We start from the raw sequence: 23229 nt of genomic DNA, 5'->3' as shown, positions 1-23229 counted from the left end.
AAAAAAAATCAGAAGCTTTTCACTGACAAAAGGCATAGTACAACTTTTATAAGAAAAAAATTAAAGCTTATTAGAATAAAGCACTCCCCATCAAATACTGTTCTTATATAATTAAGTAAAATAAAGTTAAGCTAGAAAAACAACTTACTTGCCAGTATTTGCACCATCAACAAAAGGATTCCACCGTAACAGAAAGTTTGGGTCTGAAGACACTCCCTGTGAAGGTAAAAAAAGAGTTTAAAATGTTACCTTATAACAGGTATCATTCATTTTATTTGATTCAGGAACATACTCATTGTCATGATTATTAATCTTCTTGGCTTTCAACGGTTTAATCTCTAGCTACATTTGCTGTCATTTGACACATTTATGTCCATAACTCATTATTAGATGACTTAAACTTAACAGAATCTATAAACATACTTATAGCTTAAAATGTGACAAGCCCTGTTTACCAATATGCTAGTATATTCCAAAGCAAAACAGAAAAATGTTAACTTTGAATTATGTGCATCACTACTCCATTAGCATGGAGAACTAAACATTGTATTATTCAGTCACCTTTAATTTACTGGTGCCATACTTTTTCTGACTAGCATGGAAATTGAAAATTTATTGTCCAGCAACACATACGGTAGGAAGAGCATCACTTGCAGATGTTAAGAATGAAGAGATCCATTAACAGAAGACAATTACTCTAAAAACTATACTTTTACTATCAGTTAAAAATAAAGTAGATGTTAGGATAACATCTAGGCTGACTCTAATAATATCTTGCTCTATCTATTATTTCTTTCTTTTTAGTTAAGGAAAGGGTTCACCAAATAGTAATCTCAAAATAAGAGCAATGGTTAAAAAAAAAGAAGCTATATTAACAAATAAATATTAAAAACAGTAAGTCAATGCAAAATCATACTACAAATCTAACAGAATCATTAAGTAAAAAGATCCTGAGAGCTTAAAGCTGAGCATCAAATTCCAGATACTTAATAAATTTGTGTGAATTCTTCAAAAGACTCAGAAGTGTCAAAATGAATGGTTAAAATGGTATATTACACACTGTACCCTAGTCAAAATACACCTAACCAGAAGCTTTTTCAAACTTTAATGTGTGAAATACGTTATCAAAATCAATGTTCTGAAAAGTATATTACTTTGTTCTTTAGTCAAAGTACACCTGACTATAACTTTTCTCAAATTTTAATGTGTAAAATACTTTAAAAGTCATTATTCCTACCATTTCATCCCGTGCTTCTGTTTCTTTTCTCAGAGGAGGTTCAAATTGTAATTTGTCAACTGTAAAATATAACATATATTCACAAATTCTATCTTAAAGGATCAATCCTGGAAATGTGATGAGAAGCATGTGTACTGGGGATGGGGGAAGGGAGAGAGGAGAAGAGACGAAAGAGGAAAAGACAAAAACTCTTAATTTTTTACCACAGAGGACCCCGTCCTTTATGCTCGCCAAAAGAAAGTAACAATTTGGTATCTTCCTAACAATTCTACTTAATTCTTGGTTGGAATCAGGAAATTAAATGGCAATTTTGTATATAAAAGATTTTTTTAAATTAATTAAATGTAGGTGACTTAAGCAAACACTTTAAGGATGTTTCTATCTAGGCTATAGACTGTCTTGAGACTAATTTAAACTACAACTTTATGGTAGGATGAACACCCTGCCCTGCCAAATCACCTATAATTATCTAAAAAGAACAAATATTTGTCAAATTAAATATTACTATGGCATTCAGGAATCTAATATTATATTTTCCTAAATGTGTATTTTATTTGGCCTAATGAGACTAATTTTAGAATTATTCCTAATAGTCAAAGAGTAACTTCTTTTATATGAAAGTCTGTAAATCAGAGAAAAGGATGGCTTATTATCTACTCATAAAGTACACAGAATTTTAAAATTCTAAGATATAATGTGACTAAAAGACCAAAAAAATTAAAATATACACTTGCATCAGAGATACAAGTTTCCTAAATACAATCTTGGTAAACAAAATACACTAAAAAAAAGCACTTTCAGGAAGTATCTAGTTGTCTTTATTCCTAAAACCAAGATTTGTGAAGCAATAGAGTACTTATATAACTCATTACACTAAATAAAAACATTAAATCATAAAATTTTCCTTCTTTTGTTTGTTTCACAAATTTTATTAAAATATAACATGCATAAAAGTGCATCTGTCATAATCAATGAATTTTCACAAACTGAGCACTTACATAACCAGAAGCCAGACAGAGACAACATTACCAGACCTCAAACGCGCCCATTTACTCCCCACTCCAAGGATAGCTGCTCTCCTGACTTCTAGCACCATGCATTAGTTCTCCTTGTTTCTGAGCTTTGTAGATAGTTCCTTCTCATTGCTATACCGTACACTCTTCCTTTATGGGAATATGCCATAATTTATTTACCCATTCTAGTGGTGGTGTGTATTCAGGTAGTTTCCAGTTTGGGGCTATTACGAATAGTGCTGCAACCAACATTCTAGTAAGTGTCTTGTGGGTGAACATGTGGGCATGTTTCTGTGTGTACCTGGCAGTAGAATTGCTATCTTAAGGTACACAAGTATTCAGCTTAGGAAATGCTTTCACTTTTCCAAAATGGGGGTGCCAATTTCCAATGCAGCCAGCAATGTAAGTTTGATTGATTGAGTTTTGCAGTTTTTGTCTGTACACTGCATGAACACATTTTAGGTACCTTCCCAGAGAGAGGGTGGGAGGGTGGGAGGGAGAGAGCGAGGGCGGGCCACATCAAAGATCCCAGAAGAGCCACAGAATTTTCTGAAGGCAAACGTTCCCCTTCCTTGACTACAATGTGAATTAAATGATAGACTTGTGGAGGATTTCATTTATAATTCCTTCAAAATGAGTTAGTTCTGCTATGTACTAAATGGATTATGCGTGAATCCCAAAACAAATCCAACTGCAATTAATGTTTTAATAAAATGGTTGCTAGCATATGCAATACCCACAACGCGTCAGGAGGGACTGTATTATATTTAGAAATGTTAATTAGGTGCTTGTTATTGTCAAACTAAATTTTAAAAATATGGACTGCTTCACAAATTTGCGTGTCATACTTGTGCAGGGGCCATGCTAATCTTCTTTGTATCGTTCCAATTTTAGTATGTGTGCTGGCGAAGCAAGCACCATAAAATTTTCAAAGACATTCCATAAAATATAGCATCTACTTTTCAAAAATATTCTAAAATAAAAAGAAGTTGTTCATTAATGACTTACTTCTTAAAATAATTAAAAAAATCTTAATTCAAGAGCCATTACTATAATTCACAAAGAACCACTTCACTCATTTGAGACAGAGATTATTTAAAGATTTTTTTTTTTTTGGTCACAACTACAAATATTGGCAAGCAGGTCTAGAGATAAATTATAAAAGGTATAAATATGGAAAGAAAGAAAATATTTTCAATAATTACATAATCAGCAAATTTCAAGACTTAAAAAATTACCAGAGAAAAATGAGCTCATAAATTTCAATTAAACATATAGTAAAATATCAACTGCATCCATCCATACCAGTACCAATGATTGAAAATAAAAATTTCAATTTCATTTCTTTTATATCAGCATAAACATTTAAGATGTTTTACTTTAATATGTAAGAAAAGTATTCCTTAAAAAAAATCAAATTCCTTATGACAAGTCTAAAATTACTACAGCCACGCTTTATGGCAAAGAATGCTAGAGTCTCCAGTATCATTGTTCTGTGTGTAAGAAAGGACTTCAAGTTGTTTTGTTTTGCTTTAAAGAAAATCCTGGGGCTTCCCTGGTGGTGCAGTGGTTAAGAATCTGTCTGCCAATGCAGAGGACATGGGTTCGAGCCCTGGTCCCACATGCCACGGAGCAACTAAGCCCGTGAGCCACAACTACTGAGCCTGCGCGTCTGGAGCCTGTGCTCCACAAACGGAGAGGCTGTGACAGTGAGAGGCCCACGCACCGCGATGAAGAGTGGCCCCTGCTCCCCGCAACTGGAGAAAGCCCTCACACAGAAAGGAAGATCCAACACAGCCAAAAATAAATAAATTAATTAAAAAAAGAAAGAAAATCCTGGCAGTACCTTTGGGTGTGTCTTTGGGTTATAAAAATACAAAGATGGGGAGGTCTTCTATTATACATCCTCATTTATCTCCAAAGGATGTTACTTATTATAGGCATAATAATTATAGGTATAATAAGTAACAGGAATTAGACTTGCCCTTTTGCTGTAAACAACTACAACATGTAACACAAATACATATGTGTATACAAGCTCTATGAAGCAATTATTTTGAGGCAATGGATTAACAGACGTCACAGGGTTGTAATCCTTGAAAGATGGTGTTAAAATCCCCACTCATCCCGGCTTTCTGCATGGGGGTACTCTCCAAGAAAGTAGAACCCAAAGAGAGGGTTTCACTGGGTGCAGGAAAGAAACACTATAGTTTGGGGTGGCTTAGGCAGTGGGAATTTGAAGGGCAGAGGGCCAGAAATAAGAAAACTATGTCTCCTTAAAGAAGTCTTTGGTTGCATACTAAATTGCCCACAAGCGAAGCAAGACTATGCAGGGTATGTCAGAAAAACAGCTAAAACAGTGCTGTAAGCTAAATGCAAGTTCTAGTGATCACAGAGTACCAGGAAAGAAATGAGTTTCCACCCAGAGGAAAGACTTTGCTGAATATTGTAGTAAAACCTGACACAGGCCTTGAAAGGACTGCAATGACCTACCAGTTAATTTATGCTTTAAACACTCTAAAATAAAGAGATCAAAATCCAGACACTCAATGTTGTATCACAACATCCAAGATACAATAAAAAAATGAATAAAGTAGAAAAAAATAAAAATCATAACCAGTTTAAAAAAATAGATATAGACTCAGAGATGACACATTTGTTGAAATTAGCACACAGGACTTTAAAACATCTATTATAAATATATTCAAGGATTTAAGAGAAAAGATGGACACAATAAGTAAACAGATGGAAATTATCAGTAGACAGAAACTATACATGTATATTATATATGTATGTAACAATTCATCCATCCATCCATTGATCCATTTTTCTTTCTTTCTATCTATCTATCTATCTATCTATCTATCTATCTATCTATCTATCTATCTCAATGAAAGTCTAGATCCAGAAAATACAGTATCTGAAATAAAATTCACTGATGCACTTAAACAGCAGACTGAACACTACAGAAAAAAAAGGTCAATGAACTTAAAATTAGGGCAACAGAAACTAAACTTAAGTACAGAGAACAAAAACACCTTCTGTGTGTTTATGGGGGTCAGGGAGAACAGAGCCTCAGTGACCTATGAAACAACATCAAGTGGTCTAACATGTAACTGGAGTCCCAGAAAGAGAAGAGAGAATCTGGGTCAGAAAAACTAAGAAACAGTGTCCCCAATTTGATGAAAAATATCAATTCATAGATCTAAGAAACTCAGTAAACATCAAATAGAACAAACAAAAAGAAAAATGCACCTAGGCACATCACAGTCAAATTGCTAACAAAGCAACAAACAAAAAAATGCACAAAACTTTCAAGGTATAGTACCTATTAAGAATCCAACTGATGCACTTAAATACTTGCTATTTTGTGCCTTAAAAAAAAAACTGAATTGATGTCATGGATTGTGTTGCAACCTGCAGCTTAAAAAATACCAATGTAGAAGAACATATGGGTATGCTATACTTCTGATAATTTTTCATAGTTTTCCTGACAACAAATACTTTTGGTTATTGTATGTCTATTTCTAGGATGGATCAAAGGTTGTTTAAAAAGGCCCAACTTTAACAATGGCCAAAAAATGCTGCTTGAGTTTGTGTTTCCTACCTGGGAGAGCTCTAATTACTTACCTAGTAAACACTCACTTCTCTAGAACTGTTACTAAGGAGATTTGTGAGACAATACATCTCAAAATCTCTATCACCTTTATCATCCCTGGTCTTCACATGAAATAAAAAGGACAAAAGGAATTTTCAAACTTAAGTTGGGTAAACTTTCAGAAATTCTTAGATCTCCTTAGCCTAAAGTAGGTTTTGCTTCTTTATTTGTTTGGCTTGAAAGAAAATGAGGTCAATTCCCTAGGAGACCATTAACTCTCTCCCAATGAACCCAAAACTGAGCATCTTATACATCTGGGAATACTGCCCCCAACTCCAGTTTCTACATTATTACAGACTAATACAGCTGAGACTTGTATAGTACACACAGTTTTATACTCAAACATGTCCAAGAAGTGTTTCCTCTGAATACCTTTCAATTTAGAACTCAGAAACTGCCTTCTGGAAAACTTCTCTCTAACCTCAATAAATAGAATCTTGCCAGGTACTGTTAACAACTAACACAACAGTAAAACAGGGTGATGATCCTTGTATTCCTGTCTCTTAATTATAGAGACATGGGTCAATTTAAATCAATGCAAGATTGTCTTAGTAGGACATCTCAAACTGGAGATGAAAAAAAATCTTCAGAAGTGATGACTGCAAAAATCAGTTTCTACAAAAGTCTGTTGAATCCAGCTGAAGACAACATGAAATGAATCATTTGCCCAAGACCCATAGAAAAAGATGACCGAAGACCGAAGACACTGATTATCATACTTTAATGTGCATACTATAGCTCTTGAGCTACATTTTTTCTTCCTTTGCCAGTTGAAACTTTTGGATTGTTGACAGACTTGTTACCTCTTAATCATGATACCTGTAGAGTCTTTATTCTTAATACTGCTCTGTGTAACCTTAGTGAGTCCTTGGTATGAGTCCAAATACGTGGCTAAAATTTACTTGTGAGTCAGCTAAAATCATACACTTAAACTGACAGTTGGGCAGTCATTTTCTTTGTTGATACCTCTCATATCCCTTTGGTGCCAACTCTTTGTAATTAGTTGGCTTCCTAGGTAACTGTGAAACCGAGCAGGACCCTATGGAGCTCCTGGGCATGGAAGCCTTTCTGTCCCCTGTCTCTTGACTCCAGCCTCCATGACCTTCCTTGAATTCCAAAGGGCAGATTCGAACTGTTGCTAATCCGGGAAGGGATGCAAAGACAAGGGAGGGGCAGCCAGGGAACAACAGTGCAGCCTTGGGGCAGGGTCCTGGTTCCACCTCAAGGGATACACATAACAATGTCTTCAAGCTCTTTTAAGAGGTCGGCATTCTTCATACCAGAGAAAGACCACCTGAGCCTACATTAAGAGAACCAGAGAAGCTCATCAAGATTACCTGAGGCCAGATTAGAAGAGTGGAGGCCCTGCACACACTCTAATCTTATCAGCAACACCACCCTTGAACGGTTGTTATAAAACTCCTCATCAAATCCTCCCAGGTTGGGACACATAGTTTTTAGGGGCAGGAGCCCTCTCTGTCGCCCTTTGCCTGGCAAAGCAATAAAGCTATTCTTCTCTACTTCACCTCAAACTCTGTCTCCGAGATTCGATCTGGCACCAGTGCACAGAGGCCAAGCTTTTAGCATCAACTGGACTCAACCAAAAGGTGACTTTTCAGATGAAAACTTTTTTTTAAAAAAAATAGGGAATTTAGGTAACACACCCATATCTGGATCAGAATGAGAAAGTAATCTGCCTTGCCATTCATCAGACTGGGAGGACAGACACAAATCCAAATGCAAAGTCAAGAAGAAACAATGTTTCTCCCAAGGATATGCTGCATATGTAAAGTATCACAGGATGACCCCCCATCTCTGGATTACCAATGTTATCTTACTGAGAAATATCATTCTCTAAAATCACAGACTGTCAGAAACTTTGCTGTATGAAATCATATTCATTAAAATGAACCATTCCATACTTGCCTGGAAGATTTAAGTCAGTGAGAGAGAAGCAGCCTCAATTTAGAACCTACATACAGAGCTTCAAATAAAGGGTTACTGAATACAACATTCCAAGTTTCCAAGGAAACAGGCCTCTGAGTCTATTTTTACAGGATAGACTCTTTCATACACATCCCTACTTTGCTTTAAGTTTTCACCTAAATTTCACTTGAACTCCACTTTTTCCCAAAACCACCTAACTCTTCTTTTCCTGTTTAATGAGATGTTCCATGATTCCTCTGGTACGTGTACTCCCTCATTGCAAGGAGTCAATAAACCTGACTTTGTTGGACTATACATTTGTCCCTAGTGGTCTTAGATCAGGCCAGGATCATAATAATTAGTTACGTCCACTAAAAACACATAGTAAGGATGATTGTAATAATCATAACAGCCCCACACTAGAAATAAATCAAATGCCTGTCAAGTAAAGAATGGATAAATTGTGGTATAATCATACAATGAAATATTACATTACAATGAAAACAATAAACTATTATTGCTACACATGACACGAATGACTTTCACAGACATAATGTTAAGCAAAAGAAGTCAGGCAAAAAAGGTGCATATTGGTTAATACTATTTATCTTAAGATCGAGATCAGGTAAAAACCAATCTACAGTGACAGAGATCAGAACAGTGATTAGCCTGGGCGGTGGGAGGGCAGGGGGATACAGGAAGATGGAAGGGTACTGATTGTGAAGGAGCATGAGGAAGCCTTCAGAGATTCTGATAATGTTCTATATCTTGATCTGGGTGGTAGTTTCATGAGTGTATACAAATTTAAAAATTCATTGTGCAGTACACTTAAGCATTTTACTATATGTAAATTATCAGATCAATTTAAAAAACTGAAACAAAAAACTAAGAATAGAACTAACTAGGTGTGTATGAAATCTATCAAACAAACAAAAACAAAACTATAAAATCCTGATGGACACAAAAGACGACTTGGGAGAATTTAAAAATAAATCGACCAATAAAATGAACTTCAATTCTACTGTCTTCTGTCTGGTACATGAAGCACATAGGGCTCACTCCATGAAGATATTAGTACTCTGGACACTTATAAGTTAGTGTACAAATTTATGAGATCTCAGTAAAAGCACTGATTTTTTTTTAACTTGGTAAGTTGATTCTTACATTTATGTAGGGAAAATACAATAGCCAAATATCATAACATATAGCAACATGGTGTTTGTGTGCATGTTTGTGTGGAGGGGGTGAGGGACAGTAGGAGGAGGATTATTTCTATCACATTTTAACAGGTATTATAAAGACATAATAATCAGAAGTATGAGACCAGCACAGGACTAGATATATTAATGCAACAGAATAGAATTTCCAGAAAAAGCCCTAAAATACATGTGGCAATTTAGTACATAATAAAGATGGCATATCAAATCTATTAGCAAAAATATCAAGTTTTTAATAAATAGCATTGAGGCAAAGGGGTAGATATTTAGAATGAAACTGAAGTTGAATTCATATTTCATACCTTCTACCAAATAAGTTAATACCTTATATCAAACATTTAAATATTAAAAACATGAAACTATAAAAATATAAGAAGAAACAATAGGAAAATCCTTTTATAACCTTAAACTCAGGAAGACGTTACTAAATATGACACAAAAGACAAAAGCTATACAAGAAAAGATACACTTAGACTACATTAATTGAATACTATACAGCTGCATAAAATAAACAATAGCTTTTAATGGAATATAACTTTGCTACTTTTCTGTCTGGTATTGGAAGCCCAGAGAGTTCATTGGGGATTATATAAGAAGATAGCATAAGAACATATCAGCAATCTGGGACTAACAAACACAGAAAATCTTGAATTATTGGTGTAACTATGGAAAGATATGACTGAAACAACTGATATGGGAAGGACATTCTAACTCTCCAATGACCTAGATTTCCAAAGCTGTATCCGGAAAGCTAGAAATGTCTGGTTTCAAAAAAACAAAAGGCTCATCTGCAATAATTCTAATTAGCCTAAATATATAATAAATTATCTTCCTCCATTATGGTTTATAATTTTTATTTATGGCTTATTTTAATGTAAACTACTTTAAACCTCTTTTGAAACAATTATGCATTTAAGTCAATATACTTATACCTAAATATTCTTTGCAAATCTGTTCTTCCAAATTAATGTGGCTAAAATGACAAATATTGTTAATATAAAATTTTTGTCAATGATTTATTGAATAAAAATCAACTTCCCCCTTTAAATATGCATTTTAGAAAATATTCACCTTATTGTTAACTTGACTTAAAAAACTGAAACCAACCCAAAGGTCCAACAATAGGAGCTACAATATATCAACTCAATAAAAGAGGATAAAACCATTAAACATAATGGTTACAAAGCCTAGGCTAATACATAGAAAATACTTCTGACTATGTTAAGCAAAATTTTATGTACAGTATAAACTCAGTCATGTATCATGAAAAAACATGAAGGAAATTCAGCAAAATATTATCTGTGGGCTGGTGATGGGTGATATGATTATGGGCAATGTTAACTTTCTACTTTTTTCCTCTTGCAAATTTTCTGCAATAGACATATATTGACTTTATAATTAGAAAATAAAAACTATTTAGTTATAAAACCAAGAGAATTCCATTACAAGCCAGAAAAGCAGCCCTTATTTTACAGGTATCCTGTTATGTTAAAGTATGTAGCCACAGTTAGTGAGATTTTATTATTCCAAAAAATTCCACAAGAACACCCAGCTCAACCCTCCAAAACCACCAATTGAAAATATATACCAAACACATACAATTTATTTCTGAAGCTGTCCGTTCAGCTCTGGCATTCCTGTTCGTAGATCTAATGGTATGACGAATGACTGCATGGGGCTGTGAATATAAACATAATACATACACTTAAAAAAAATTCAGTGACAAAGTTAGAAGGTCAAACTTTCTCTTTTTGTAAATTATTATTTATTGACAAGCATGACTACTTACTAATAAATTAGAGGATAAATATTTTTTTAAATGAACACTAAGATACTTTAAAAGTGTATTCATTTAGTCCATGTTTATACTGTAAAAATACTGAAGAGATGCAAAGAAAATCAAAAGGAAATGTTACCTTCAAAAGAGATTATACTCTAGGAAGATAAGACACACAAACACTTATAAGATTAGAAAATGATAAGTGGCATTCATTAAGATTACTATTAATGCCCAGGGGAAGAAGAAATGACTTCCACCTGAAGGGGTAAAGAAATTCTTCATGACAGAGCTGTAATCTTATGTGAGGCCTTGAAGGACAAGTAGGCATTGAGTGTGCAGCAAGGTGGGAAAAGCATTTTAGACAGCACAAAGAATATGAACAAAGTGATACAAGAAAAAAAGTAAATTGTGGAGTGTTTAGGGGAATTGGAGTTGGTTATTATTTGACTGCAGTGAACATTAAGTGAAGAGATGACAAAGCTGGAAAGACAGACTTGAGGATGAGCCACATCATGAAAGGCTCTGACTGTCTTGGCAAAATTTCTAGGCAAAAGAATTTTTTGGAGATTCTACAGAGAGGGAGTGCACAAGAGTCAGCTTTAAGAGTAACCTGATTAAGTATGTAAGAGGGTATGGAGGGAAGAAATACTATATGGAGGGAGACTGAGTAAGAGTATTGTAGTAAACCAAGGGAGAAAGCTTACTACTTCCACCCTTTTGTATAAGCTCCCGATCTTCTGAAACAATGCCTTCAGCTCAATCCCTATCTACCAAATTTCTGATGACTCATTCTCATTCACTGATGACTTGGACAGTGGCTCAGATGTCTTTTTCTCTACTTTAAGACCCACCATCATACAAAAGGACTTCAAAAGACCATTGCTCTGGGCTTCCCTGGTGGCGCAGTGGTTGAGAATCCGCCTGCCGATGCAGGGGATACGGGTTCGTGCCCCGGTCCGGGAAGATCCCACATGCCGCGGCTGGGCCCGTGAGCCATGGCCGCTGAGCCTGCGCGTCCGGAGCCTGTGCTCCGCAACGGGAGAGGCCACAACAGTGAGAGGCCCGCATACCACAAAAAAAAAAAAAAAAAAAAAAAAAAAAAAAGACCATTGCTCTGGATTTAAGTTTTCTGACCTTACCTCTGAAGACCTTCTACTGTACTTCAATGCACTCTACACTACTAAGATCATATCCTGGACTCAGTCATTTGCTCTGATATATGGATTCACATAATACTCCAAACTTCTCATCCTTTGAACTTACTCTCTCATTTACTCCAATAATTTTTAAATGCTCACACTGAAATCTCAAGTCCATCAATCCATTACTTTCTCACTCTCCACATGCATTTCTCCTATCTTCACTTTTTTTCCTATCCAGTTTAGAGCTGGTGGCCCATTATTTCAAGCAATCTCTTGCATATATCCTAAATTTGATTTGCCTCCCCTCCCCAACCCCTGCCATACTTCTGTAAATGGCATACCAAAATGACAACCCTGGATGACTTAAACTACCTACCTTTGGTTAATATCTGAAGTACCAATCACTGCTGGAGGAAAATTACACATTGAAAATTAATCTCACCTGAGCCTTCAACTTTGCCCACAAGCACTTCTCTAGTCATTTAACCCATCCATTCTCTTCAATTACTATTTCATCACTTCACCACACTTTTCAAACCCACCTCCTCCACACTTTCAGAAGACAACATTGCCACCTAGCTCACAAAGAAAACAGAAATCAAATAGAAGATAACATCTAGCTATACTCTCAAACTATCTTCCTCTTTAACGCAAGAAGTATTTTTTTTTGTTAATCTGAAATATATTTAACGCACATTATTATGTTACCTTCCGATGTACTATAGATTTGACATTTGTATACATTAAGAGGTGATCACCACTATGAGTGTAGTAACCCTCTGTTCCCATACAAAATTAATATTACTGACCATATTCCTTATGCTGTGTATAATAACCCTGTGACTTAATTATATTACTGGAGGTCTGTACCTCTTAATACCCTTCACCTATTTTGCCCACACCCACAAGCCTCCCCTCTGGCAAACACCTGTTTCTTCTCTGTATCTGTTTTCATTTTATTTTGTTTTGCTTTTTAGATTCCACATATAAATGAGATCATGTGGTATCTCTTTGTCTGACTTATTTCATTAGTATAATAGCTTCTAGACCCACCCATGTTGTCAAAAATGAGAATATTTCATTTTTAATGGCTAAGTGATATCCCACTGTATATATATATATATATATATATATATATATATATATATATATATATATACACCATATCCTCTTAATCCATTAGGTTGCTTCCATATGTTGGCTACTGTGAGTAATGTTGGTACATGTATCTTTTCAAATTAGTGTTTTTGTTTTCTCCAGATAAATACCTAGCAATGGAATTGCTAGATAATATGGCAGTTCTGTTTTTAATTTTTTGAGGAACCTCCATACTGTTTTCCATAGTGGGTGCACCAATTTACAATACCACCAGCAATAACACAAGGATTCCCTTTTTTCCCACATCCTTGTCAACACTTGTTATTTGCTGTCTTCTTAATGCTAGCCATTCTGACAAGTGTGAGGTGATAGCTCATTGCAGTTTTGATTTGCATTTCCCTTATGATTAGTGATGTTGAGCATTTTTCATGTGTCTATTGGCCATCTGCATGTCACCTTTGGAAAAAATATCTATTCATGTCCTCTGCCCATTTTTTATTCGGATTTTTTTTTTAATATTCAGTTGTATGAGTTCTTGGTATATTTTGGATATTAACCCCTTATCAGGATATATCATTTGCAAATATCTTCTCCCATTCAGTAGGTGACCTTTTCGTTTTGTTGAGTTTTCTTTGCTACGCAAAAAACTTTTTAGTTTGATGTAGTCCCATTTGTTTATTTTTGCTTTTGTTTCCCTTGCCTGAGGAGACATATACAAAAAAATATTGCTAAGACTGATATCAAAGGCCATACTACATATATTCTTTTTCTAGGAGTTTTATGGTTTCAGGTCTTACATTCAAGTGTTTAATTCATTTTGATTTCTTTTTTGTATATGAGAAAGTAGTCCGGCTTGATACTTTTGCATGTAGCTGTCCAGTTTTCCCAAGACCATTTATTGGGAATATACCACTGTATATTCTTGCCTCCTTTGTCATAGATTAATTGCCCACATAAATGTGGGTTTATTTCTGGGCTATTTTGTTTCATTGATCTATGTGTCTGTGGTAGTGTCAGTACCACACTATTTTGATTACTGTAGCTTTGTGGTATAGTTTGAAATCAGGGAGTGTGCTTCCTCCAGCTCCATTTTTTTCCCTCAAGTTGCTTTGGCTATTTGGGGTCTTCTGTGTTTCCATACAGATTGTAGAATTGTTTGTTCCAGTTCTGTGAAGAATGCCATTGGTATTTTGATAGGGATTGCACTGAATCTGCAGACTGCCTTGGGCAATATGGTCATTTTAACAATATTAATTCTTCCAATCCACAAGCACAGTATATTTTTCCATTTTGTTTTTGTTTTTGTTTTTTGGCTGTGCCATGTGGCATGTGGGATCTTAGTTCCCCAACCAGGGGTCAAACCCATGCCCCCTCCATTGGGAGCACAGAGTCTTAACCACTGGACTGCCAGGAAAGTCCCTTTTCTTTCTGATGCAATTGTAAATGGGATTGCTTTCTTAATTTCCCTGATAGCTCATTTTTAGTGTATAGAAATGCAACAGATTTCTGTACATTAATTTTGTATCCTGCAACTTTACTGAATTCATTTATTAGTTCTAATAGTTGTTTTTTTTCTTTTTTACTGCATCTTTAGGATTTTCTATATATACTATCACGTTATATGCAAACAGTGACAGTTTTACTTCTTCTTTTCCAATTCGGACTCCTTTTACTTATGTTTCTTGTCTGACTGCTGTGGCTAGGACTTCCTATACTGAATAAAAGTGGCAAGAGTGAGCAACCTTGTCTTGTTTTTGATATTAGAGGAGATACTTTCAGCTTTCCAGTGTTGAGTATGATGTTGGCTGTAGTTTTGTCACATTAGGGTCTTTATTATGTTGGGTATGCTCCCTTTATACACACTTTGATGAGAGTTTTTAACATAAATGGACGTTGAACTTTGCCAAAACTTTTTTCTGCATCTACTGAGATGATCATGATTTTTGTTGATCAATTTGTTAATGTGGTGTCTCACATGGATTGATTTGTGGATACTGAACCATTCTTGTATCCCTGGGATAAATCCCAATTGATCATAGTATTGCATTGTATTATTGCACATTGTATTGTATTATTCTTTTAATGTATTGTTGAATTCGATTTGCTCGATTTTTACATTCGATTTTTACATCTATGTTCATCAGTGATATTGGCCTGTAACTTTCTCTCTCTTTTTTTTTTTTTTGTGGTGTTCTTATCTGATTCTATTATCAGGGTGATGCTGGCCTTGTAGAAAGAGTTCACAAACATTCCTTCCTCTGCAATTTTTTGGAATAGTTTGAGAAGGATAGCTATTAACTCTACTCTAAAAGTTGGGTAGAATTCACCGGTGAAACTGTCTGGTACTGGACTTTTGTTTGTTGGAAGTTTATTGTATTACTGATCCTATTTCCTTAATGGTAATCCATCTCTTCTTATTTTCTATTTCTTCCTGATTCAGTCTTGGGAGTTTGTACGTCTCTAGAAATTTATCCATTTCTTCTAAGTTGTCCATTTTATTGGTGTATAACTGTTTGTTGTATTCTTATGATTCTCTCTATTATCTGTTGTGTCAGTAGTAACTTCTTTTCATTTATGATTTTATTTGGATCCTCTCTCTTTTCTTCTTGATGAGTCTGGCTAAAGGTTTATCACTTTGTTTATCTTTTCAAAGAACCAGCTCTTAGTTTCATTGTTCTTTTCCATTGTTTAAAAAAGTTTCTGTTTCAGTTATATCTGCTCTGATCTTTATTATTTCTTTCCCCCTACTAACTTTTGGTTTTGTTTGTTCTTCTTTTTCTAGTTCCTTTAGGTGTATGGTCAGATGTTTGAGATTTTTCTTGTTTCCTGAGGTAGACATCTATCTCTAAAAACTTCCCCTTTAGAACTGCTTTTGCTGAATGCCATAGATTTTGGATGGTTGTGTTTCTATTTTCATTTGTCTCCAGCTATTTTTTGATTTCCTCTTTGGTTTTTTCAGTGACCCAATGGTTGGTTAATAGCATATTATTTAGCCTCCACATGTTTGTGTTTTTTGTAGTTTGTTTCTTGTAATTGATTTCTGGTTTCATACTATTGTGGTCAGAAAAAATGCTTGGTATGATTTCAATCTTAAATTTATTGAGGCTTGTTTTGTGGCTTACCAAGTGATCTATCCCGGAGAAGGTAGCATATATACCTTTCATATATATGAAAGCATATATACTTTGCTGCTTTTGGATAGAATGTTCTATTTTATCTATTAAGTTCATCTGATCTAATGTGTCATTTAAAGCCAGTGTTTCCTTCTTTCTGGATCTTCTGTCCATTGATGTAAGTGGTGTATTAAATTCCCCTACTATTATTGTGTTACTGTCAATTTCTCCCTTTATATTTATTAACATTTGCTTTATATATTGAGGTGCTCCTGTTGGGTGCATATATATTTACAATTGTTACATCTTCTTGGACTGATCTCTTGATCACTGTGTAATGTCCTTCTTTGCCTCTTGCTACAGTCTTTGTGTCTATTTCGTCTAATATAAGCATTGCTACTCCAGCTTTCTACAGATTTCCGTTTGTGTGGAATACCTTTTCCCATCCCTTTACTCAGTCTGCGTGTGTCTTTAGATCTGAAGTGAGTCTCTTGTAGGCAGTATATATAGGGGTCTTATTTTTTGGGTCCATTTATCCATTCTCTGTCTTTTTAAAAAATTTTTCTTTAAAAAACTTTATTTTTTATTTTTGGCTGCACACGGGCTTTCTCTAGTTGCAGCAAGTGGGGGTCACTCTTTGTTGCGGTGTGTGGGCTTCTCATTGCAGTGGCTTCTCCTGTTGCACAGCACGGGCGTTAGGTGTGTGGGCTTCAGCAGTTGTGGCACATGGGCTCAGTAGTTGTGGCTTGCAGGCTCTAGAGTGGAGGCTCGGTTGCTCCTTGGCATGTGGGATCTTCCTTAACCAGGGCTCGAACCCATGTCCTCTGCATTGGTAGGCGGATTCTTAACCACTGAACCACCAGGGAAGCCCTCAATGTCTTTTGAATGGAGCATTTAGTCCATTTACACTTAAAGAAATTATTGATAGGTATGTACGTGTTGCCATCTTGTTAACTGTTTTCTGGTTGTTCTTGTAGTTCTTTTTTGTTCCTTTCTTCTTTTGCTCTCTTACCTTGTGATTTAATTACTAGTGTTATGTTTGGATTCCTTTCTCTTTCTTTAGGGTGTATTTCTTATAGGTTTTTGGTTTGGGGTTACCATGAGGTTCACAGATAACAACAACAACACACACACAGAAAATTATTTTAACCTGATGATCTCTTAAGTTCAAACACATTCTAGCAACCCCGAATTTTTAGCCCCTACCTCTGCCTCATGTTTAATGCTTTTGACATCATGTTTTACATCTTTTTTGTTTTGTGAATACCTTAACTATTTACTGTGGATATAGATGATTTACTACTTTTATCTTTTAACTTTCATACTAGCTTTATGAATGACTGGTCTATTACCTTTACTATATGTTTGCCTTTGCCAGTGAGATTTTTCCATTCGTAATTTTGACATTTCTAATAGTGGTCTTTTCTTTTTCACTTAGAGAAGTCCCTTTAACATTTTTTGAGAGCTGGTTTAGTGGTGTTGAACTCTCTTAGTTTTTGCTTGTCTGTAAAACTCTATCTCTCCTTCAAAACTGAATGATAGCCTTGCCAAGCAGAGTGTTCTTTGTTGTAGGCTTTTTCCTTTATCATTTTGAATTTAATGTGACACTCCCTTCTGACCTGCAGAGTTTCTGCTGAAAAGTCAGCTGAGAATCTTATGGAAGTTCCCTTGTACATATCTAGTTCTTTTCTCTTGCTGCTTTTAAGATTCTCTAATTTTTGACATTTTTATTATAATACGTCTTGGTATGAACCTTGGTTTCTCTTGCTTTTTCCAGGTTAGGAAAGTTTTCAGCTATTATTTCTTCAAATAAGTTCTCCGCTACTTTCCCTCTTTTCTTCTTCTGAGATCCCTAGAATGTGAATGTTAGTATACTTGATATTGTCTCAGGGGTCTCTTAAATCACCCTCAGTTAAAAAAATTCTTTTCTCTTTTTCCTCTTCAGCTTAGGTGATTTCCACTACTCAGTCTTCCAGTTCACTGATCCATTCCTCTATATAACCAAACCTATTATTATTTCTTTCTAGTGTGTTTTTAATTTCAGCTATTGTATTCTTCAGCTCTGTTTGGTTCTCCTTTATATTTTCTAACTCTTTATTAAAATTCTTACTGTGTTCTTCCATCTCTCTCCTGCGTTCATTGAGCATCTTTACGATTATTACCTTAAACTCTTTATCAGTAGACTGTGTATCTTCTCTTTGTTTAATTTTTCTTGTGAGGTTTTATCTTGTTCCTTTGTTTGGAACATAGTCCTCTGCCTTTGTTTGCCTAGTTCTCTGTATTTATTTGTAAGTATTAGGTAGATCAGCTATGTTTCCTGAATTTGGGAGGAGTGGCCTTATGTAAGACATCCTATGGGACGCAGTAGCACACCCCTCTGGGCAGCAAAGCAATATGCTCCAGGCATGCCCCCTATGTGGGCTGTGGGTCCTTCTATTGTGGCAAGGCTGACCACTGTGGGTGTGCTGGTGGGTAGGCATGGCCTCTGGCCTAGTTGGTTGCTAGGACCTTACTGGTGCAGGGTCCCAGGGCTGGTGCTGGTTTCCTGGTGGGCAGGGCCAGGTTCAAAGGCAGCTAGCTATGGGGACCAGGAAAGCTCGGGGTTGGTGCCAGCACACTGGTGGGCAGATAAGCCCCCAGCACTAATAGGGTAGCAGGAGGACTCCAAAATGGTGCTTGTCAGCATTGATGTCCTAGTGGTAGAAGAAACTCCCCAATACAGCTGTTGCCAGCATCTATATCTTTAGGGGGACTACCAGTTGTCTCCTGCTGCCCCAAGAGGTTCTGCAAGATCAGCAAGTTGGTTCCTTTCAAATTACTGGCTCTGTGCTAGGATTTGGACTATGTGAGATTTTGCACATGCCCCACAAGAGCAGAGTCTCTGTTTCCTACAGCCTTCTGGCTCTTTTGTATGCAAGCCCAGGATGGCCTTCAAAGCCAGATGTTTTGGGGGCCATGTTCCCAGTGCAGGACCCCTCAGCTGGGAAGCCTAATACAGGGCTCAGATGCTTTGCTCCTTGGGGAGAACATCTGCAATTGTAATTATCCTCCTGTTTGTGGGTCACCTACCCAGGGAGGTGGGTCTTGACTATACCATGTCTCCACCTCTCCTACCCATCTCACTGTGGTTCCTTATTTATGTCTTCAGTTGTGGAAAGTCTTTTATGCTAGTCTTCAGGTCATTCTCATAGATAGTTGAAATTTGGTGTGGCCACTGGAGGAGGTGAGCTCAAGGTCTTCAAGGCACCATCTATGCCACATTTCCCAAGAAAGTCTTTCAAAAAGTGTTTCTTTAAGATCAAGTCCCTCATTATAATCTAGATCTCACCTTCTCCTTCCTTTTCAAGGACTTTGCCTATTCACCTTGCTTCTTGACTCTTCTGTCTCTAACTATTGGATCCTTTTCATAAGCATCCTGTTTAAACTTTTCTGCCCCATATAAAAAAAAAATCAATCAATAGCAAAAAAATAGAGAGACAGAAGACAAATCCACTGTCAACTCATTTTCCTCCAACTATTGCTCTATCTTATCCCTCATTCACAATTAAATTTCATAAATAAATCTATCTTTCACAACTAAATTTCATAAATAAATTTATTTTTCAAACCATTCCAACCTAGCTTCACCTCTAGTATTTTTATATTCTTTTTAAAAAATATTTATTTATTTATTTGGCTGCGTTGGGTCTTAGTTGCAGCACGCCGGATCTTCATTGCAGCACGCACATTCTTTCGTTGCAGCACTCAGGCTTCTATCTAGTTGTGGTGCCCAGGCTCCAGAGCACACAGGTTCTTTAGTTGTGGCACACGGGCTCTAAAGCGCACAGGTTCAGCAGTTGTGGCATGAGGGCTTAGTTGCCTTGCGGCATGTGGGATCTTAGTTCCCTGACCAGGGATTGAACCCACGTCCCCCACATTGGAAGGTGTATTATTAACCACTGGACCACCAGGGAAGTCCCTAAATTATCCCTTTAAAATAATCAAACACCAACACCTAAATCCAAAGATTTCTTTAATGTAACTTCTAGGCAGTATTCTTGTTGAAACTTTCCTACTGTCTTTTAATGTTCTTTATTACTCCTTTGCCATTCCTCTTAGGGTACCAGATTTTTTAATTTGGGGGAGAAATTTCCCCCAAAAGCTGTCCTAGGCCTTCTTCTCATTCTACATGCTACCCTTGGATGATCACATTTACTCTTTAAGGTATCAACTACAACCATTATATCTAATAACTCTCAAATTTATATCTCTAGTCCAAACTTTTCTCCCCAAACTATAACCACATATCTAACTCCTAATAAGACTTCTCCATTTGGAAATCTGGTGCAACATTAAAATTACCATATACAAAACTGAACTCACCTTTCTTCCCAAATCTGATCTTTAGTATTTCTATCTCAACAAGTGGCACTTTTATATCCACCCAGCTGTTCAAGTCAAAATCTGGGAGTAACCCTTTTATCATGCCCCTCCCTATTTCTACAACCAATCACCAACTCTCTCATATAATCCTTTAATTAGTTCACTTCTTCCATCCTTTCCCTACCATCCTATTACAAAACATCAGTATCTCTATCCTGGATAACTTCAACAGTCTCTTAAGAGGACTTTAGGAATGAAAACACCACTCTGAAGTCAGAGATCTTTAAAGAAAGAAAATGCACATCTGATTACATCACTCCCTTACCCTTTAATGGTTTCTACTGCCCTTAAAGCCCCCAATTTTTTTCATTTGAAATGTCTAGCTTTGTGACCTCATCTCCCACCAAATTCCTTGTTTTCTGCTCTAACAGACTAACTTTTCTTTAATTCCTCAAGTACACCACACTCTCTCTTATCACTAGGGCTTTCAAACATGCTATTATTCCTTTTGCTCAGAACACTTCTGACTGGTCTTTTCTTTTAATTACTATTTATCCTTCAGGCTTTCATCTTACATATTGCTTCTACAGTGAGTCCTTTCCTCTCCCTAAAATATGCCTGCATAGCACCCTGTCTTTCCCATTTTGTAACAGTTATGACACTTGTAAATTATTTGTTGGTATTTCTAAGTTTCCTCTGAGACCATTCTGTAAGTTCTTTTTTTTTTTTTTATTAATTAATTTATTTGGGGGCGTGTTGGGTCTTCGTTTCTGTGCGAGGGCTTTCTCTAGTTGCGGAGAGCAGGGGCTACTCTTCATCGCAGTGCACGGGCCTCTCACTGTTGTGGCCTCTTCCGTTGCAGAGCACAGGCTCCAGACACACAGGCTCAGTAGTTGTGGCTCACGGGCCTAGTTGCTCCACGGCATGTGGGATCTTCCCAGACCAGGGCTCGAACCCGTGTCCCCTGCATTGGCAGGCAGATTCTCAACCACTGTGCCACCAGGGAAGCCCCCCTGTAAGTTCTTTGAAGATTGGGATCATGTCAATCTCATCTACTAGTGTGTCTCCAACTGCCTGAAACAAGGTTTTGCATTTCAAGGACTAAAAACTATGGGATATCATTAAACAGAAACAGAGAATTCCAAAGGTAAGAGTGGATTTAGGAAGCCTGGCAAAATTGTGTGGGGAATGAAAGAGGAGTTTGGTTATTTACATAACCAGTGAAACACTAATTGAGGAATCAGTAATATCTAATGCTTCATTTAAACTAAAACAATTTGAACAACTTTGAGTTAAGAGATTAAAATCTTATTATTAATTATTGCAAGTCTGCAAATGATGGTTTAAGTAAAAAAAATCTATGTATGGCTGGTTTATTTAATATTTTCAATTAACGTTCACTTAACATTCAATAAAATATTCACTGGGTACCTTACGACATGATGAGACTATGTTATATACTAGACAATGATTAATTTACAAAGACTGTTTAATGACTATTTCTATTAAGTACATATATAGAAATGATGGTATATTAACTAAGAGTAGGTTCTAAAGTCAGTTTGCCTGGATCCAAATCCTGGTTCCACTACTTGCTAGGCATATGATCTCAGGCAAATGAAATTACTTCTATTCTTTCTCCTTCATTTCTTATTTGTAAAATGGGGATAGTAATAAGTACATATTGCCAAGGACTGTTTTGAGTATTAGATGAGTTAACATGGAAATTATTTAGCCTAACACTTGGTACACAAAGACTACCCAATGAGTGTTAGTAGTTATCATGACACTTATACGATGTAATCTGAAACTTAAATACCTGAAGTAGAAAATTTCCTTCAATAAATATTAACACATAAAGTTTAGTCCTATAGTCTTACCAGAACTGAAGACAGAGGTATAAAGGGATATAAAGGCATAAAGAGAAATGAAGAGACAGAAATAAAAAGGAATCATAAAAGAGAAAAAGAGATACCAGTGAAAAAATACATTTATGCTATATAGAGAAGCATAAACAGGTACCCGACAATGGGCAGGAAGTCCCTCATTCCTGATTTACAAGTCGTGTTGTTAAATATATTCAAAATAATTCTACATATTTTCAGAGAAGACAAGCATAGTTATGAATAGCTCTATATGTAATTATATAAGAAATAATAGTTTTGAATAAGTAGTAGAAAATATAGCTTTTTCTATGGGAACCTCAGCTTAATTTAAAAAAATGATTTGTGTTCTGTTTATGATCTGTGTTAACAGAGAAACTAAAAAAAAATGACCACATGGATTTCTAGGGAGTCTCTTTTGTGAAAAATAATATGTACATGTGCTCTGGCTAAACTTTTGTTCTCCTAGTGCAAAGCAATGCTCCTAAAACCTGTATTGTCTCGGAAAAGATCAAACTCTCACTACAGAAGCTGAGGTCTAGGGAGGAAACACTTGTGGATTTCGGGAGGAAAAAGGCACAGATGTGATTCTAATTGTAGATACCTCTTGATAACTTTAAGCAAACCAACTAAGAAAACAAAATGTTATAGTGCTAAGAACAGTAATCCTAGTTCCTTCCCAAAACAAGGATTAAGAAAAGTATCAATTGGTAATTATGAGGACAAGTGTAGTTTACATTGCTAATTAATCTTTGTTACTAAATCTTTTAACTAACTTAAAAGAGTGAATTAAAAAACAA

The 23229-nt window shown here is 35.9% G+C and overlaps 1 protein-coding gene and 1 non-coding gene across 3 annotated transcripts in view; both read right to left on the bottom strand.

The window, feature by feature from the left end:
• MAP4K5 (mitogen-activated protein kinase kinase kinase kinase 5) overlaps nt 1–23229 on the bottom strand; it is a 147236-nt gene that overhangs the window by 44491 nt on the left and 79516 nt on the right. For both annotated transcript variants that reach the window (XR_010839564.1, XM_059057085.2), the window contains exons 14-16: nt 10651–10729; nt 1238–1296; nt 149–216 (exon numbers count right to left, since the gene is read on the bottom strand). Coding sequence is in view for 1 of the 2 variants with exons in the window: in XM_059057085.2 (XP_058913068.1) it covers nt 149–216; nt 1238–1296; nt 10651–10729 (206 nt within the window). In the remaining variant the exon portion in view is untranslated. The remainder of the gene's footprint in view (nt 1–148; nt 217–1237; nt 1297–10650; nt 10730–23229) is intronic.
• LOC131754214 (U6 spliceosomal RNA) lies at nt 3062–3168 on the bottom strand. The gene has a single exon (XR_009335244.1). It is a non-coding gene; the product is annotated as a U6 spliceosomal RNA (small nuclear RNA).

Source organism: Kogia breviceps, chromosome 3, assembly GCF_026419965.1.
Source record: "Kogia breviceps isolate mKogBre1 chromosome 3, mKogBre1 haplotype 1, whole genome shotgun sequence".
In the NCBI taxonomy this organism is placed as follows: Eukaryota; Metazoa; Chordata; class Mammalia; order Artiodactyla; family Physeteridae; genus Kogia; species Kogia breviceps.
This window is presented reverse-complemented; position numbering and strand designations above follow the sequence as displayed.